Source organism: Oryzias latipes, chromosome 21 (assembly GCF_053564925.1).
Source record: "Oryzias latipes strain Hd-rR chromosome 21, Olatipes_Hd-rR_3.1".
Classification (NCBI taxonomy): Eukaryota; Metazoa; Chordata; class Actinopteri; order Beloniformes; family Adrianichthyidae; genus Oryzias; species Oryzias latipes.
In genome coordinates this window covers 19,751,779-19,771,514 of record NC_136257.1, presented here as the reverse complement: position 1 = coordinate 19,771,514, position 19,736 = coordinate 19,751,779, and the positions used below count along the sequence as shown (strand labels likewise).

Below are 19,736 nucleotides of genomic sequence, written 5' to 3'. Positions count from 1 at the left end.
AGGAGAGTGAAATAAAAGGTCTTGAATGGATAAATCAATGACTTCAATTTCACTTCAACAATGTTGGAAGGAGTGCATTTGCATACAATAGTCTTGGTTTTTTTTCACCACCTTGTTTGTTTTTACGGTTCTGTTAGCTAATAGTATATTTAGTTTCACTCATTTATTGAAAGATCATGTGTAAAGTACATAGTATTTTTATATAGTGCACATGTAAAGCAGTAAAATAAATTCAAATTTCAATATCATTGTATTTTTTAAGCCTCTCAGATCTGTGGGAACTGAGATAACCTCGTGTTATATTAGGGAGATGTAAAACCATCATTCTCACACACATCTCAAATTTTTATATAGTTCTCAAGATGTTTGCAGATTGAAACAAGAATGCAGCTTTCATGGCTTGGAGGGAAAAAAACTGTGTGGCATGCACTTCACACATTCCCTTTTGTAAAGTAACAATGCTCAGCTGCTCGTCACAGGATTATTCTGCTTAAGTAAGACTATTAAGTGTGCTGCTTCAACAAGCGTCTCCCACGGGCAGGTCTTGAGGAGGATCAGCTCTTCAGTCTGCAGCTCTCACAGGGAGCTGAACGCTGCCTGCAGGACCCTGGGGAAGAGCTGGGAAAAGGCTCTTGTGTGCCAACAGGATGTCACGGCAGGCTAACCTCACAACACAAATGAAGACGTTGGACCTCAGAGGAATCAAATGAAACTGTCATCTCGATGGACATTTACTTGCACTCCCCACAGTGAGTATGACATTTAATGACATTTAATTCAACATAAGAGCAGGATCACATGTTTTTATTGGTAAAATGCTTATTGGCTGTACAGCTATACAATGTCATTTGATCAATTTCCTTTTATTTGTTCGCTTTAATCCTCAGTAGGATAGCAAACACATCATGCAGCTACAAGCTGAAACGCTGAGTCAAAAATGCCACAAGTGAGGACAATACATCTTCTGTCTGGTCTGTTTGGTATCCCAGCTCTCCCCCTGGCTCCATGTTTGATATTATTCTGCTTGTCCACAGAGCAATGAGCCAAGAGTTGGACTGTTATTCCACCATCTTTTTTACCGGATGCTACTGTCCCTCCCAAAAAATGGCCTGTATAGCACCCCTGTCAGCCCAGAGATTACACACACCCATCTTTATTTCTTCGAAAAGGAAGTAGACGCAGAAACATAGGGTCATTGTCAGTGCTCCTACTCATTTGAAGCTCATCCACATTTTTCTCTCCGCCTCTGAACAAATGTGCCTTCTTAACTCCAGCAATTCTAAGTCACACGTTTTAACGGAACTGGAAACTTTTCACCGAATATTAGCAACACAGAGGTTAGCCAGGACCTACATCTGTATTTTATAGCTGAAACTGACAATATAAAATGACTCTTCTATGGCACCATATCATCAAAATCAAAGCAAGATGCTGACAACAACTCAGCTTTTGTTATTGTTGCTTCCTTGTCAGGCCAGCTGAGTAGTCAATCATTAAGTAAACACAGTGAGGCTTGTTTCACAGAGACTTTAAGAGGAGCAACTGGTGCCAGATCTGACTCTGAACACCAACTAGCCTGCATAAACAGCCTGTTTCCAAAAACTGTAAATAATGTGTTTGTACTGTCATTTTCCAGTATCTGTAGTTTTGAAGGCAAACTCTTTGTCACTTTTCAATGCAAAAGTGGTCAGACAAGTGATACATCTTTCATTTGCCATATTTTCTGTCTAGGTTGTTCATGCTCCAGATATTGTTGGACTGAAGAGTAACCAATTTAAATTCTTAAAGCACTTTCATAATGACTTCAACTATTTAGAGAAACTTTTTAATATGCTCACAGATATTTTTCTCCCTAAAATGCAAAGTTATGCACAAAACCTAATGTTGTAAAACGGCTAAACACTAAGAAAGAGCAAATGTTAATAATTAAATAGTCATTGAATCTTTGAAAAATAAATCACTTGATGCCTTGAGCTACTGGTTGGTGTTTTTATGATGTACACAGCAGAATTTCAGCTGCTTAAATTGGGCATCGTTGATTGTGGCCGGTTCTTACATCAGCCACCTCTTCTGTCTTGTCTCCAATTTTTGGGGCCGGCAGCCATAAGCTGTACCAACACATCATTCACTTTCAAACACCCTCCAGAGCTGTGAAATGTTTCAAAGTTAGTGGTTTATGGCACTGCTCTGAGCTCGGCTGGTTTCTGTAAATGTTTAATTTCCTCTTTTCCCTTCTTTTCCTGAAGGGGTGGCGAAGAGCTTAACGAATAGACTTCTGCAGTTTTGCCCTCCAGAGGAGAGCGTTAAACAGGTGAAGCTGAACACTGCTCTCATTAGTCACACATACAGTCACCTGCCACTCACTAGGGACTGACGCCACAGAGCTGAAAGTTTACGCAGCTTTTTTTACCCAAACTCGGGAGACTCTAAGGGAATGGCTCAGCTTCTATAACTGGATGTAAGCTCAGTGGAATGTATTCTCATGCCGGGGAGCATACAGATAAAGGGACTGCATAAACCACATTTCCGCCTTGGGGACTGTCAGTAAACCTGTGTTGAAGGCAATTACAACTTTTTCCATTTCCAATACAGTGTTTTGTTGTTTTCCTGTCAGATCTCTAAATCCATTCTTCATCTGTTTTCTACATTTGTACGCTGCAGTTTAAGCCTTTTTCCGTGTGATCATGGCCAGCATGGGAGTCGAGCTCCTGGGCTTCTTCTTAGGACTGCTGGGCTTTGCGGGAACTGTGGTGGCAACCCTGCTCCCCCACTGGTGGAGCACGGCCTTTGTGGGCTCTAACATCTTCACAGTCACTGCGTACATTAAAGGCCTGTGGATGGAGTGTGTCTGGCACAGCACCGGCATTTACCAGTGTCAGCTGTACAGATCCGTGCTGGCGCTGCCGTCTGACATGCAGGTACTGCAGCTGCACAGTTTGAAGAAGCTTTCCGGGCACAGGAAGCGCTGAAAGATACAAGAAAGAACAGCTTCTGTTATTTGCTGATTTCAGTTAGATGTCATCACTTGGGGAATGTCTTCTGGATTGGAACCTTTACACTCCTAAAATATATATGTGTGTATATATGTATATATACCGTTTATATATAGAGAGAGAACATATCTACTTAATCAATAAAAACTCATTCTTGTCTATCTTATCATTTAAAACTATAGCTTGTTTACATTTTTAACCTACTAACCTACTTAATCTACTGCAGGCAACCTAAATTGGTTGCTTAAACATTTTCAGTTTACAGGTGGGTGTTTGGACCTCCATCCTTAAGATGAAGAGTGTATCTCAAATTTCTTGCACATCGATTTCATGGCTTGTAAGTTAGATAAACGTTTTTGCCTGGGAAATTTAGTATAGGTGGCTTTTTGAAAAAATATCATTGGAGTAAAGCTGCATTTAGGCCTAATTGTTTCATCACTTTTTGTTTGCTGATCAAAACATTTTATATACTGTTAATTTTTTGCTTAGTTTTGAGGGTTATTACTTCAACTTTGAATTAAGAACACTGAAGCTGAAATAATAAAAATGTGCTTGAAAACCATGAAAATACAGGGGGGAAAAGATTAAATGTTTACCTTTAAGCTTTGTACAGCTCTCACTTGTTTTTTTTTACAAAACAACTGCATATTTCTACTCTTATGTCTAAACTGCATTAAAAAAAACAATATTATAGATAACTGCAAGAAAATGACTGACTCTGTTGGATGACTTTGCAGTACTGCTGCAGAATCCAGTCCGTATAAGTTTGATTTTAGTGTAACATAAGTGTTTTTGTTATCTGTTCTTCTTAGGCTGCCAGGGCCATCATGGTAGTCTCCTGCCTCGCCTCAGTTCTTGCGTCTGTGATTGCTGTGATGGGGATGAAGTGTACGCACTTTGTTCAACGCTCTCAGGTCAAAAGTCGTCTGGTGTTGAGTGGTGGGATTTGTTTTCTCTGCGCTGCCTTTCTTTGCCTGGTTACCGTGTCCTGGACCACCTATACTGTCGCCATGCAGTTTTATGACCCATTCCTTCCAGGTGGGCTGAAGTACGAGGTTGGCCTGTCTGTGTATCTTGGCTTTGTTTCGACCTGCCTCAGTCTGACTGCTGGGCTGGTGCTGTGCTGGAGCAGCAGAGGTGTTGACTCACAGAGATCTTCTCACACAAAGAGGAGGCCATCATCATCATCATCATCATCATCAGTGCCTCCCTCTGCCGACAAACATTCCCCCACTCCACTCTATCAGTCTCCAGAGGCCCTGAAGGACAACCACACAGCTCCATTCTGCTGCGTTTCAAATGGCGGATATAATCTTGATAATTACTTTTAGGTGATACTAACAAAATAACTAAAAAAAAATGTACTGAACTATAATATTTTTATTCAAATTGTTACACTATTTCTGAGTAGATATTTAACAAGCTTTAAAAAAGATGGTCCTGCATGAGATGTCGATGGGCCGGACTGAAGCATCAGTTTGTTGTTCTGCAGTGCTCACTAAAGCCCAGAAGGTGGCGACGTTTTACAAAAAACACCATAACTACACCAGTCAAAAACAAAAAAATGAAATATAGAAAAATTGAATTGTTAAAATCATGTACTGATGTTATAAATTAATTATTGAAATGATTTTAAAATAAAGAAAAAAATTCAAACGGAATACACCGTACATATACACAGTTGATAATGAATACACCAGTCAAACTGTAACTGTACTTTCTCACACTTCTGCCAAACAATTGGGCTAAAACTGTTTTTTCAGCAATACCTGTAGTTGTAATAAAACTAAAAACGAATAAAAACAATTTACCCTAGAACTATTCTTATATTTTTTTACTTAAAAGTAATAATGATTAAAACACAAACTTTAATCATTTGCATAATATTATTAAAATCTACAGTACTGACCAAAAGTTTGGACAAACCTTCCCATTTATTTGAATAAGAAGGTGTGTCCAAACTTTTAGTCTGTTCTGTATTTATGTACAGTTTGATTTGTTTAGGCTTCCTTTGTGTCGAATTGACTTGGTTCATGTAACTTGTGACTAGTAGATGTAACCTGTAACTGAGGGTTAAATTTGATTTTTAATATCTAAATTACTACAAGGCATTACAATAGAGATCTGTGTGTGCGGCCAGTTTTTCTTGCTTTGCTAGAAATCAGTGTTCTGGTAAATGTTAACGTGGATATATCTTAGACTCCTTGAAGCCACTAGATGGCAACAAGGTACTTCTAGAAGACTGTATTCACATAAGCCTAGAGGACAAATCCAGCACAACAAGTCTTACATGTTGCTTTTGACACATCCATTGTTCATTTTAATGGATTCAAATGTTCAACTGTCTGTTATATGAAAGTCTCTGGAGAAAAACACAATGGAAGCAAATCAGTTCATTCAGGCATGTTAGCAAAATGAGGCAAACCATAATTTCAGTTTTTACCTGTGTCTACATTTCTGAATACAATTAACTGCTAATGTAACATTTTCAGTGATGTAAGATAACATCTGATGTTGAGACAAAATTTTACAGTTAGTTTTCGAGCTAACACAGATGTTTCATATTTAATAAATGCTTCCGAAAGAATATCAAATAAAGTGGACATTGTGTTTATTTGTCTGTCACAATTAAACGATTGTTTTACACCTGGCTTGTTCTGTTGAAGAACACAGATACTGTTGTGCAGCTGTATTGTCTCTTGTGACATTTTGTGCTTTGAAGTCTTTAAAAGAAAATCTCCAATTAAAAGTGCCCCAAGTGTGACTCTGTCAGCCTCAGAGACATTAAATCACGGCACAAGTGAGTCTTTTTATGCATTGTAAGATAATAATATGTTTACATTTTGGGAGTACATAGTCCATGATAAACAAACTTTTCTGCTTTGACAGAAATGAAGATGGTAAACATGGAAGAAAACAGGTGATGTGTTCATAAACAGAACTGATCATCAGCAAGTGTGCAGACCTGTAGGAGCTTTCAGGAGTTTTGTACCCCACTATTAATGGAGACATCATAGGAATGTCTTTGGGAAGTTTGTCAAATCAATGTGTCCACTATTTATCTTTTGAAGAAATTCGTTTTTACACATGTAAAACAAGGAGAAAAGATGGGTGCCTTTGAGTGAAATGTGCAACTGAGCTCTAAAACAAAAGCAAAATCCTTTTTTCATGAGTAAAATGTCTTTTGCCATAATGAGCCTAAAGGGGCTTCCCAAGTACCTGTTCCAAACTACGGTTGGAAAAACATTATTTGAAAAGTCATAGGATAGTTTTTATTTATCAATTTCTTTGGAGATAACTTGTACTTATTCTGAACTTATAAGACTCCAAAAGCTATATTCAGGTAGTATCATGATGTGGGCTTACTTTGAGTTACTTGTTCAACACTTGGTCTACAGGAATCCCACAACTACTCACCATTTTGACTGCTCAGACATTTTCTGTATGTAACTTGGAATATAATGAAAAAAAATCTTAAAATGTTTGGGAATATGGGAGAATAGGTAAAAACAAATCAAGACACCAAATGAAAACCATAATAGTTGTGTGTCCTACTTAACCTTTTAACCTTTTTATATAATCGAGAATTGATTATCAGGCCTTTTACAATTCATAGTAACCTCCATTACTGTCTTGTTTTTCTTCTTGTCATTTTTGTCTTTCTTTAGTTTAAAAGAAGCCATAACTTGGTTTTAGCTTTAGGGTGCATAATAAAACAAAGAGACAACAGAGCAGGAGAAAGATCAGGAAAATGTAGTCAATAGTGAAACATGACACAAGTTGGAAAAAGCATGGAGTCAATTTGACTGCTGTTGTCTTTTAAGGTAACAACAATCAGGTCTCTTTTGTGTTTTGACATTTAATAATAAAACAATGGTAGCATTAAATTTACACACAGGAAAAAGCAGGGACCTATTGGTCCATTCCGAGCCATAGTCTCAAGGATGCTGGAGCCAATAAGAAAAACAAATAGTTTGGATACAAATGTTGGGTTAATGCATGGCATGTTTAGGACTTTTGCAAAGTGGATTAAAGACAAAAATTGGGCTGCTGTTGGTCTATGACATATTTATACATTTCATCCCGGTTCAGACAAAATTTGACGTTGACATGGTTTCCAGGTAACGTTTGAAGTTCTCTCAAAACATGTTTTGAACCTCTTCTGAAGTATTAAATGCGTGTATTTCCTGATCTAAGACCACAGGAGTTTAGCACCATGGACAGCAGCCACACTGATTGTACTTCAAGGAGAATTATTACAATAGAAACACAGAGAAACAGGCAAACGGTTATCTTGGCTATGCCTAAATGGACATTTTCCACACTATGGCGACTACAGTAACTTTGATGAATTGATGACACAAAGCAGTGGAGCCCAGGCGTTGTCCCCGCATTATCACAGCAGAGCCAGCATCAGTGGTAAGACCAGGACGCTTTCATCACGGAGCAAACGAAGGTCTGTGCAACGTCGTAAATCATCAGGCCTGAAAGGCTACCTGGCAAAAGTAAATGTTTCATCCTCTGCCAATATGATATCATGGTATTGGAAAGCTTTTCCTGAGAGACCGTGCGTCACGCCACTCTCCCTAGATGCTATTTTCGTCCTGCCCTAGAAGACATTCATCCACCATCTACCCACCCTGACAGCGCCCAATAAACCCACCACTCCCATTCATCTCCACCCTCCACCACCCCACCCTCCCTCGCTCCCCCTCCGCTTCTCCTGCGCACCAGCATTTGTGACAAAAAAGACACATCGGTGATTTGTATTTGCTCATTCAGGAGACTTGTATGGTGACGCCGTGTTTTTTTCTTTGCCAGATCACTTTGACACTTTTATTCAATTAACAATTCGCCCCTGTGGTCCAGTTCCTTAACGAACGGGTAAGCATGCTTAGTTTTTTTAATGTATCCGTTTAGCTTGACTGACATCATCTGACCAGACTGACATGTTTTTTAGTGGATTCAATCGCTCAAACTTTGTTCAGACTGCGCGTAACGAAGAACCACAGAATCTGCGTTAACGCAGCTCTCACAAACGCAAAAAAATGACACTGCTCAATGACAATTCGCTTATGGACTATACTGTCTGGTTGTTTAAGTCAAAGCGAAGAAAAAGGATCAGTAGTCATTTTTAATAAAAAAAAAAAAAAAAGACCAAGAGTAACAGAAAAATCTAAACTTTATGGGAGAATCAAGAAAAAACGCACCAAGCTGAGAGGTTTGCTGCGCGCGCGCGCGCGTCACGCCGGTCATCAGGAACTCATCCACGAGTCTATCTGGGATTAGATGTGCTTCCAGTCAAAAAAACATTCAGTGCATGCCCGTGCACCACGAAGTCCAGTCTCTTCTTCATCGTTCGGCTTGTGCATCATTTGGAAACGGTAGGATGTATCTCTGAACGTATTGTTTCACTGCGCAATAGAATTTCTGGGAAAACTTGTACACAAACTCTTTATTTTGATTATTTTATTTTATTTTTAGTGATATGCAGCAAAATTGTCTGTAAAAGCTTTTGTGCTTCAAGCCAGTCATAAGAAAATTAAAGGATTCTCTGTCTTGGTTGTTTTAAATATCGTGGAAAATAAGTCAAAATAACTTCCACGAACAAGGAATCCCTTTACTTAATATTGCATTTAATTTTTTGCTGTAACAAGTTAAACAGTGGTTTGTGCGTGATACGTCCTAAAGGTGTGGTCCCTCCATATAAAACTGACAGCAAAAGCTATACTTTGCAGTGGAAAAATAAAGATTTTATGTCAAATATAATATCTAAAAGTTCGTTGATGAAGAAATTCACATCTCGTGTGTTCTACAGACATTGTTAAATTGCTCTGCCTGTTTCAGGAATAACAAGAATTCCAGTAAATTTCCGGTTTGTTTACTATCAAATTAACAATAAAAACGTTTTTTACCCCAGTTTTCTCCATGAGCTCCAGGTCCTTGACCAGTCGCATTTGATCCGGATACAAGCAGAAGAACGATGACGATCCACGTCGAGGGCCTCGTGGCTATCGTGATTTTCTATCTCGTGATTCTGTTTGTGGGGATCTGGGCTGCGTGGAAGAACAAGAACTCTGGAGTCGGTGAAAGTGGAGACCGGAGTGAGAGTATAATGGTCGGGGGAAGAGACATAGGATTGTTCGTCGGCGGATTCACAATGACTGGTGTGTTGGATACAACGTCTCATTGAAGCAATTTTTACGCACAGTCATAATGGAAAGTTTTGTTTCTCTTAACTGTTCCAGCCACCTGGGTGGGTGGCGGTTACATCAACGGAACAGCAGAGTACGTTTACCTGCCAGACTATGGCCTGGCCTGGGCACAAGCACCGTTTGGTTATGCACTCAGCCTAGTAGTAGGTAGGATCAGATTTCTAAACTGGGACAAAAAAAACATTGAAGGGATGCAGCTACTAAAATATGTTTGCAATATTCTGGGCCGTTTAAAATGTATTGGATGAATAAAGTTGAGCTGACTATGTAAATCTCTGGTATCTCTCAGGCGGTCTTTTCTTTGCCAAACCGATGCGGTCACGTGGATACGTCACGATGCTGGACCCCTTCCAGCAGATGTACGGGAAAAGAATGGGGGGTCTTCTTTTCATCCCTGCTCTGATGGGGGAAATCTTCTGGTCTGCAGCCATTCTGTCTGCATTAGGTAAGCAGTGCAGGACTGCTTCCTTTGCATTAAGATGACTGTGCTTTCTTTATAATAAGATATGTTTTCCAGATATCGAAAATGTTTTCTTTCCTCAGGTGCCACACTCAGTGTGATTGTGGACATAAACATTGACATTTCAGTGGTACTCTCAGCGCTGATTGCTATCTTCTACACTCTTGTTGGAGGACTTTACTCTGTAGCATATACAGATGTAGTCCAGTTGTTCTGTATCTTTTTGGGCTTGGTGAGTTTTCATGTCAATCATTCTGAAATGCTGACTAACTTAGAACTTTGAGTGATTCTGCTCCATGTTTTTTTTCAGTGGATCAGCGTGCCTTTTGCCCTTTCCAACCCTGTTGTGTCAGACATCACTGTGACAGCCAACGAGAAAATATATCAGTCGCCCTGGCTGGGCAAAATCAAGCCCGAGGATAGATGGCTCTGGGTAGACAATTTCTTTTTGCTGGTAAGCTCCACTTAAGGAGAAGATTTATAGGACAGCCTATTTCTGAAAGAACATCCATTTAATCACAGTTTGGGTAGCAAGCTGAGACAAGCACTTTTTTGCTTTTTTCTTATGTCTAAGAAGTCTTTAAATTATAAGTGGATTATCCAGGCTGCTCTCTGCTTAATGGTCTATTTACTATGATGTTTTTGTTTCTAGATGTTGGGGGGGATTCCCTGGCAGGTCTATTTTCAACGCGTTCTCTCTGCCTCTTCAGCTACTTATGCTCAGGTTCTTTCCTTCCTCGCCGCCTTTGGCTGCTTGGTCATGGCCGTTCCTTCGGTCCTCATTGGAGCTATAGGCGCTTCAACCGGTAAGTGCTTACACATACACACAAAAACACACAGTGGCGGTTCTACACTAACTTACTCCTTGGGCGAGTACCCCCCCCCCACACACACACACAAATGCAAATGCAAATTTGACAATATTCTTTTGTGTTCCCTATCTTTATTTAAACCTTTTAAACCTTTAAAACGTAACTGTTTAAACATAAATATGAATAAAGACAGGAATATTAATCCATAATAAATCAAGTTAAACCTTAAATAACGTATAATCTTTTGCGCTCCATAAAAATATGTTCTATTAAAATTATACAAATATTAACATGCTGGAGAACCAAACAAAGCCTGGAAATATTATTAATAAGAAGTAAAAAATCATATCGGTCCGTTTTCTTTGATCTTTTGTACATTTTTTAGAGCTGGACTTCTGGCATAATTTTATCAATTTTATTCAAGTTCATTTCTTCTTTGTGTGTGATGTCCTGTGTGTGTCTTTGTGAAACGTATCAAAGTGACTTGATTTTTTTTTAAAGACCTGTTATTGTGGATATCCTTTTTAGGTCTTATAAAACAGTAAAAACCAAATCATACAGCTCATCATTACTTCAAAAATATTTGGCATTTTCCTAATTTTGTGCAACACCAACAGTAAAAATCCTCCATAAACCTCAATACATTCATAAACAAATGATCTATTGTTTATTTATGATCTTAAAAAGCGCAGTTGTTTTACTGTCTGCATTACCTGCTGTCTTTATGTCAAATAGGTTACTAACAGCAACTAAACGACAGGCAGACGTAAAAAATACATTTATATGGAAAATAAAGACACATAATAAAAATGTCTAAAACAGTTGATAAAGAATGACATTATTAGCACGAGCTGAGTAGTCTAAAGACACGGGATGATCCAGGTGTTGTGCAATCCAGGCTGCGCTCCGTGCTCACATGCTGCCTGCGCCCACTACCCCTTCCCTTTTCCTTCACACACATTTGGGGCTCCTTCTCTAAGACAGGAGTGTGCAGCTGCTGGGGCGCCGATACAGAGGTTTCAGGCTGTTACAATGGAAATGCTAATTCGAATTGAATAATGCGACACTTTTTGCAGGGTGGATGTGAAAATGAAAATGCAATCCCCTCTTTGCATTTTCATTTTAATTATCACACAGAATAAGCGGTTTTTAAGTAGAAAAGGAAAAAGCATTTTGGAGTATTGATTTTTCATTTTCATTTTGAGTCATTTGATGCAGTTACATTTTGAAAACGAAAAAGCATTTTGTTAATCCATTTTAATTGTGAAATTAGACATTTCTAAATGAATTTTGCTACACATTTACCAGAGAACTTTTTGAAAATGAAATGTTAAATACCATTTTCTTCATCATTTTAATTAGGTGATAGGATAAGTGATTTTTAAGTAGAAAATGAAAAAGCATTTTGAAGGATTGCTTTTTCATTTTAATTTTGAGTCAAGAAATGCAGCTTCATTTTGAAAATGAAAAAGCATTTCTGGTTTTGATTTTTATTTTGAATTATGCTACACAATCACTTCCATAGTTACAAAATCTGTGATATAACAGATAATAGAAAACCCATAGTGGCGCAAAAGTTTTTTTCTTCCAAGCACGGAGATATCGCCCTGGGCAATTGCCCATATTGCAATTGCCTACAACCGCTACTGAACACAGACAGACACACACCGACTGTAGAGTAAATAAAAGGCTCCAATTTTATTTGCTAATGGCTAATTTAACATTTAAGTCTTGCACAGTATAAAATATCACTGACAATTTAAATATAGGGGTTATGAGTTCAGTATACCATAAATATGAATCCCAGTTAAGAAATATTATTTCTTGCAGCGGTATTAAAAAGAAAACTGACGAGAAAACAGTTGAATAAAAACCTCAAAACCAAAATTTCACTGGCGCAAAAAGATAGTTTGCTGATAAATGGCCAAAATCTATTTTTGTTTGAAGATATGCAGCAATCATGGTCTTGAATTCCCACTAGATCAAATACCAAATACAAAAATAATGCAGATTTCATTTATCCAAAATTGATATCCATCTTAGTATTAAATGATGTTTTCTACACACTCACTGCTGCATCTAGATTCTAGCTGTTCAAGCTGTCTGATCCATCAGATGAGCATCTTTATATCAGATAGTAATGCAGACTGTTCACACAAAAAAGCATAAATGGTTGTTGAAGAAACAAGAAACATAAAGTTGAATAAATGTCCCAATTTGAATGAAAGGATCCTACAAATTGATCCTCTATTGAAATAGCAACATGATGATAGTCACTAATGTACCTTTTTTGCTGTTTGAATCTCAGCATCTTTTTCTCAGATGTGTAAATGCAGTTTTCATGTTGTGTCTGGGGGGTAAACGGCAGAATGATGGCGATGAACCGAGGAGAGAAATATCAAACCATGCCTGTATAGTGAATTTTTCATCTGAAGATGAGCTAATTAACCAGTTGCTTCTGAAGCTGCTTCATGAATAACTAGTGATAATCAAACTCACGCTTTTGAAGGATGGGAGAGGGAGAAAAAGACTGTGTTTCTCGGAAGGCAAAGAACAGAAAAAGTAGCAGAAAGTTGGAAGGCTGTCTTAGGTGTATATGAGCTAAAGTTTTTTTTTTACCTTTTTTTGCTGGCATGACTGGTAGAGCACAAGTATTACATTAATGAGCAACGTATACCACAAGTAACTGAAGATCCAGCAATGTCTCTGTCGTCATAAAGCCGGAGTGACTCTGCTATAGACCACAACTCTCAGATTCTAGCTTGTTAAGCAGATTTTAAAACTAGCTTCTTAAATTTTCACCCTTAAATGCTTACAAATTTGCTATAACGCGTTTCAGAATTATGTGACCTTTGACTTAATGCATCTGTTTTAAATGTTTATCTAAGTCAAATCTTTGAAAATGGGGTTCATAACAGTAAGAAAATAAAATCAATAAATGCCATCAATGATTTATCAAAACTTGTTATTGCATTTAAGATTGTGCAAGACAAAAATAGATTCTATTTTATACTTCTTTTTTGGTTTTGCTTTGATTGTCAACATAACGCTGTTTGGGGTTTCTGTGTTTTAGACTCAAAACCTTTTTGTTTCTTAGCGACTAAAAGAAAAACCCCAGGAAGCGTTAACTAACACTTAAGTGTAGAATGCTTTGTCTGTAAAGTTAATGGATTGAATATAAATACTGCAATGCAGCCTTTAATCCATTTGTTGGCAAAGAACGCTGTTACAATGCCAAGAACAGCCTGTTAAGCTTCAAAAACTCTATGTTGTGGTTCTAGTTCATTGAATCCCTGATTTTTCGGACACTTCAGCTCTTTTCTTCATTTTTACCTTTTGCAGACTGGAACAAAACTACCTATGGCCCCATTGCTCCAAAAGACAAGGATGATTCAGACAAGATCCTTCCCATTGTGCTTCAGCACCTTTGCCCGCCCTACATCTCCTTCTTTGGACTAGGGGCGGTGTCCGCAGCAGTCATGTCATCCGCTGATTCATCGATACTGTCGGCCAGCTCGATGTTTGCCAGGAATATCTATCAACTTGCTTTGAGGCAGTCGGTGAGAGCACCAAGAATGTTGCCGATGTGTGCCGTTAAACCACCGACCAAACGCATCTTCTAATAATATTTGGTCAGTAGGTTTTAGTGGGGAACAGCCTAAAATAGAGAAATACATGCTAAATTACAATGTGAAACTCAGTTTTAAACATCAAATGCTGAGCCATCACAAAGTAGAGTTTGTTCCTCGGTGCAAGCATAGGTTAGAAATTGAAAAAAAATTACATTTTTATCCACATTAAACCTTGTGTTTGGCTTTAAATTACATTATTTTTTTCTAAACACATTGATATTAGCGGCATAATGATTAATGGCTTTATATTCCTACAATCCAACCAGATCAATCTGTTTAAGGCAAGTTATCAATCAAATCGAATCAAACTACTTTTTGGGTAAAGATGTCCTGGATCGATTTTAGGTCATTGAATCGGATTAAATCATTGTTAAAATGAATCATTGCACCTCTAATTGATATAAATGTTTGAAGAATATAATTTTTTGGATGTAATATCTACTGTAGATGCAAGTAAGAACATTTTACTGAGTTTGCTTGATACTTCGTTTGTTTTTGCCTTACACAAAAATGTCCTAAAAGTTGTTTCTGGATCCACTCTGAGTCACTTTCTTCTTCTCCTCTCCAGGCCTCAGATCGTGAGATCGTTTGGGTCATGCGTGTGACCATCTTTGTTTTTGGAGCTATTGCCACAGCCATGGCGTTACTGACAGGATCCGTGTATGGACTGTGGTACCTGAGCTCTGACCTTGTCTACGTCATCATTTTCCCCCAACTTCTCAGTGTGTTATTTGTCAAGGGCACCAACACATATGGGTCTGTGGCAGGCTACATCTTTGGCTTTTTGCTTCGTATCGGTGGAGGGGAGCCCTACCTAAAACTTCCTCCATTCATCTATTACCCTAATTGGGTAATAGAAGAGAAGATCCACCATCTCACTGGAAATGTTGAGTATTTTGTCCTGCAGAGGTTCCCCTTCAAGTCCATGTCCATGGTGGCGTCTTTCTTGGCGAACGTTGCCTTCTCCTACCTTGCAAAGTATCTGTTTGAAACTGGAATGCTGTCACACAAGTATGACTTCCTGGATGCTGTGGTGTCCAAGCACAGTAAGGAGATCATGGATAAGGCTACACTAGTGAGCAACACAGATAACATCATTTTGTCAGAGCTGGCGCCTGTCACACAAGCCATAGGTGCATCGATTGCTGGGACTTTCACCAACACTGAGGCTCTCAGCGACGACGAGGGCGCCTCCAGTCCAGAGCCTTTCCACAGCAAATGATGGACCTCAAGGCACAAAGTAGAGTCGAAACCAAGGAATGTGAAAGGAGCAGTACAGGAGGCATCAGAATTCTTCTGGATTCTTGCTACTGCCACACCGGGAGCTACATCAGAAAAGAACCTGCCTTGGCTTTCTAGTGATTTCAGAAGTTGGTCAAATTGTGGTTACTGTGTTTCTTGTTTTTTTGTCATCCTTCTCTTTTCGAGCTTCCTTTTTTGGTAACAAGACTTCCACTCAGCTCTACCATCACCTCCTCTGAGTCCAGAATCACTTTGTCTTGCAAATTATTTTATTTTATTTTATTTTCAATGCTGCTTCTCTGGAGAAACAATGATAAGGTTGAGAAAGTTTATGAAGACTTTATTGTCAAGGGATCAGTGCAATATTTAACCAAGGAACTGTGACTGTATCAGCAAGCGCCATTTGTGCAGTTAATGTTCATTCATGGATCTACTGCCGACACTAAATTGGCTAAAGTCACTAATCCTGGTAGCTTTAGCTTACTTTAAGTTGAAAATGTGCGTAGTGAATAATGTATAATAATACAGCAATGCTATTTTAAACTTGCCTTTGCCAAATAATGGATCGGATTGGCACCAGCAACTCCGTGACCTGGAAAGGGATTCAGCGGGTTCAGAAGTTGGATGAATGGATGGATGTTTTATGGATAAATCATACAGAGCTCAAGGCCTTCGCTTGTTTTGTTTTATCAGACCTGAGGAGGTTTTCTGAAAAAACCCTGAGTAATCCCTCTTGTCTAAACATTTTTATTTAATTATTTTGCAAACCCAAATAAGACTCAATTCAATTTAGAAAAAAACTATTTGTAATAACTCCTCAGAACTCTGAAGACCGATCGCTAAGTCAGCAAATTTTCAAAGCTCCACTAGCCAAACTTTTGACACATCAATTCCATCAGGACTGTCAAAACTGAAGTACTTGTCAGTTTTTTAGCAACATGCCTTCCTGTGATTTGGCTGGACGGCAAAATCTAAATCTGACTACATTTATTTGACTTCCTGGTGGAATTGCATCAAAAGCTAAAACCCAACATTAGAATAACATTTAAAAAGAAAATCCTTGCTAATTATTTTTGCTAATTATTATTTTTGCTACAAAGCCACTAAGTCACTAAGACCCCAAACCTTTGTAGCTAATAGGAACAACTTGAAATATAGTCCTTTACAATGAAGAAAGCTGCATTTCCACTTTTTCTTGTTTTTGGCATCAAAAATATGTTGGTGAAGTGCCAAAACAAAATCACACGACATGGTTCAGTTTTAGTAGAGGGACCCAGACCCCTATATGGAAGCGATTCTGTTTTCAGTTTGATAAAACTATATTATGAATGTATAAATGATAAGGAAAAAACAGAGTACAGAAAAATAAACTAATTTAAGAAAGAAAGTATGATATAAATGGGTGCATTTTCAATGTTTAAAAGATTTGAGTGGTCACCAAGGGTTTGACTTAATGCAGATTTATTTGTTGAAATGCTGACTTCTTACAAACCGGTGTTACAGCTTTACATTACTCTCTTTACCAGTGTATACAAATGATTTACAAATGATTTTACTTTGTTGAACATCTACCTTTAGTCATTCATAGAACCCTTACTTTACCCAGACACCTTTCCTGAATGTTGTTTCGATCAGAAGATCTGAGCTACTTTCTGTTTCTTTAAATCAATATTCCTTTAAAAAAAAGAGGGAAGATGTATTTTAAATGACACCTTTATGAACTACGATCAAACACATTTTGTGTTTTCTAAAAATTAAAAAAAGCTGTTCTTATCCCTTTGATATCCATTAAAGCAGGGAAAAAGTCCATGAGGTGTAAAATGCAGCCAAAGTTCTATGTTCCAAGATGTGGCAGCTGGTATAATTTCTTCCACCTCACACAATCAACTGTTTTTGCAGTTTATCCTGTTTTCCTGTGAAGCAAAAAGATTTGAGTTAGATTTGATCTTTTCTTGCTTTTGCTTTTGCATTTTTAACTATATAAAAAAAAAATTATATACATTTTTTTTCATTTCAAACTTGTCAAATGTTATTCTGGAAATTGATTGCACATTTACAACACAACAACACTAATAGAAAATTAACACATATGGACTGTGGAATTTGATTTCTAAATCTAAAAAAAAAAATTAAATCCAACAATCATTGAAATCATTATATTTAACTATTAAAATAATCAGTGCAATTTTAACATTGACATTAGGGTCTGTTTATATAATTACAGGTAAGTGGTTCTGGGATACATGTAGCTGTGCCTTTTGGTGATTTGTTTCCTCATCTTAAGACTGTATTGACTGTCTAGTCCAAACAGGTTTCAGGAAAAAGGAAAATGGTAGTTTCCTGCTGAGTGGTGTGAACATGTCCGGTTATTATTGATCCAACTGACAGCTGATTAGCTTTCGGGACATTTGATTAATGCCACCTAGACATTTGAAGCAAGGATCACAAAAAAAAGACCTGAAATACATAAACGTCCCAAAACTGTATCGTCCTGTTATTTTTCACATAAGTGTTTCATCTTCTGTTTGTCTTTAAGCTATATTTGCTGTGGGACATTAAAAAAAACTCAAGAAAGGATTTTATGTCTAAGGTTGTGTTTTAAGAACAAATCTGTTCATTTCCTTTTTGAAAAAGACTTTGTGAATGATAAAATTGGAACTTAGTTACATTCAGCTGTTGGTGTAATTACAACTGAGGAAGAACAGAATAATGATATTTTAATTAACATTCTAGTTTGTTGAAATTGCAGATGGAAATGGTGAAACTTGGTACAAAAAGGAAAAATACGTGTCTTGGCTTCACATAAAGCATTTCCAGCGGTTGATACATTGAGAAGGTAACAGGTTTTTCAGTGTAACACTTAGCCATTTATGGTTTACATGTGGAATTGTTACATAAAGAAGCTTAAAATAAAAGAATACATTTGATTTCTCTGGGTAGCACCTTGTGCATTTGGTAAATGACAGTTTTGTTATTGTTCAAAGTTTTAATCGGTCCTTTTGACTGTTTTGGCTTTTATCCAATATTTGTGACTACAAGTGGAAACTCAATTACTTGTCTCTTTTTCCTGGAATAAGAAACTTCACATATGTGAGAAATGTCAGAAATCATGTCTGTTTTGTCTTTTGCATTTCAGTAAAAAACTGTCTTGGAGCAAAGAACATAAAACAATTCATTAAAACACTTCTTGCTTTTCCATTTTAGGTCTTTTTTATTGTAAACCTGTGTACATGTATCATTGGTTATGTAATGACCAACATGGTGGCTTTACAAAAGAGATCCCACACTGTTCCAGCCTTTAAGTTACAGAATTATCTCTGTGATCTGTGTTTAAGCCCACATCTGACAAAGTATGCCCCATCACAGGAAAGACACTGACCACGCACTACCAAAAAACAAAAGCAACCTTAAAAAAATGGCTGCTGGTCTGATGCAGTTAGGGGCGGGGGATGTTACTGGACTCAAACGAAAGTGTTTATTGTTCTCTGTCTGATTAGTGTGTAATGCAGCTGATCCAGAACTGTATACCAACAGAATAAACTTAGTGTCGGCTGTTGGATTGACACATTTATAGATCTGTCAGAAAAACAACAATACTGTATTTTTGTGTGATAAATATACATGAGATCAAGATCTACTTTTAAATGATGCATTATAAATGATGTTTGTCTATTTGTTTACTCATGCAGTGTCTATAAGAGTATAAATGTAAATGTGAAATCAGTTGAATAAATATTGTCGATTTCACACAGCCTATATTTGGCCTTTTTTCATATTGTCTTTTAGAAAGTATTATATATCACAGATGATATTGCTATGTGTATGTTCTGCTATGTTTATTTAGCAACCAGTATGTGTTGGATTTTGCTGACACCTTTTCTCAGTATAAAGGTTTAGAGAAAAAGCTTGTGGTCACAATTATTGTCAGGAGAGGTGGTTAGTCAGGAAAATAAGCCTGTTAGAATGGAATCATTTGAATTCATTTAGAGAATAGTTGTTTGAATGAGGACAGAAAAAAAGTCTGTGAAAACAGTATTTATTGGCTAAAATGTTGCTTATTTTCCCCAAAATAAGTTTTCAGTGACAGTTAAGCTGTTTTCAAAGCTGTAGGACTTGCTGTTCACTATAATTGCTCCCGTTTGTTGTTAAATAATTCACCTTTAACGTTGTGTGTTACTCAAGACCTTATGAATTTTGAAAGCATTTGTCAATTTTTCCTTCTGCACATCAGGACTTTACATTTGTTCACATGGAATCAATATTTTTGATCTGCAGGACTTTGAACTGTTAGAAATCCGAATCAGCAATGTGAGCCTTCTGCATTTACCTCCAAGATAATATTCTTTAAACCAAAATACTAACGTGTTATTTAAAAAAAAAAA

At 37.5% G+C, this 19,736-nt stretch overlaps 2 protein-coding genes and 1 long non-coding RNA gene across 3 annotated transcripts; 2 read left to right on the top strand and 1 right to left on the bottom strand.

Moving 5' to 3' along the window:
• Positions 1-788: 788 nt before the first annotated feature.
• Positions 789-9,049, bottom strand: LOC144988839 (uncharacterized). The gene is made up of 2 exons (XR_013652878.1): positions 8,909-9,049; positions 789-2,965 (listed from the first exon to the last, which is right to left on the bottom strand). It is a non-coding gene; the product is annotated as an uncharacterized LOC144988839 (long non-coding RNA).
• Positions 2,685-5,607, top strand: LOC101161199 (claudin-14). Its single transcript, XM_004081838.4, has 2 exons — positions 2,685-2,918; positions 3,806-5,607. Exons 1-2 carry the CDS (start codon positions 2,685-2,687, stop codon positions 4,322-4,324), a joined length of 753 nt encoding a protein of 250 aa, XP_004081886.1. The 3' UTR covers positions 4,325-5,607.
• Positions 8,977-19,105, top strand: LOC101160945 (high-affinity choline transporter 1). The gene is made up of 8 exons (XM_078939865.1): positions 8,977-9,160; positions 9,242-9,355; positions 9,498-9,653; positions 9,752-9,900; positions 9,979-10,122; positions 10,321-10,474; positions 13,823-14,040; positions 14,681-19,105. Exons 1-8 carry the CDS (start codon positions 8,977-8,979, stop codon positions 15,332-15,334), a joined length of 1,773 nt encoding a protein of 590 aa, XP_078795991.1. The 3' UTR covers positions 15,335-19,105.
• The last annotated feature ends 631 nt before the right edge of the window (positions 19,106-19,736 follow it).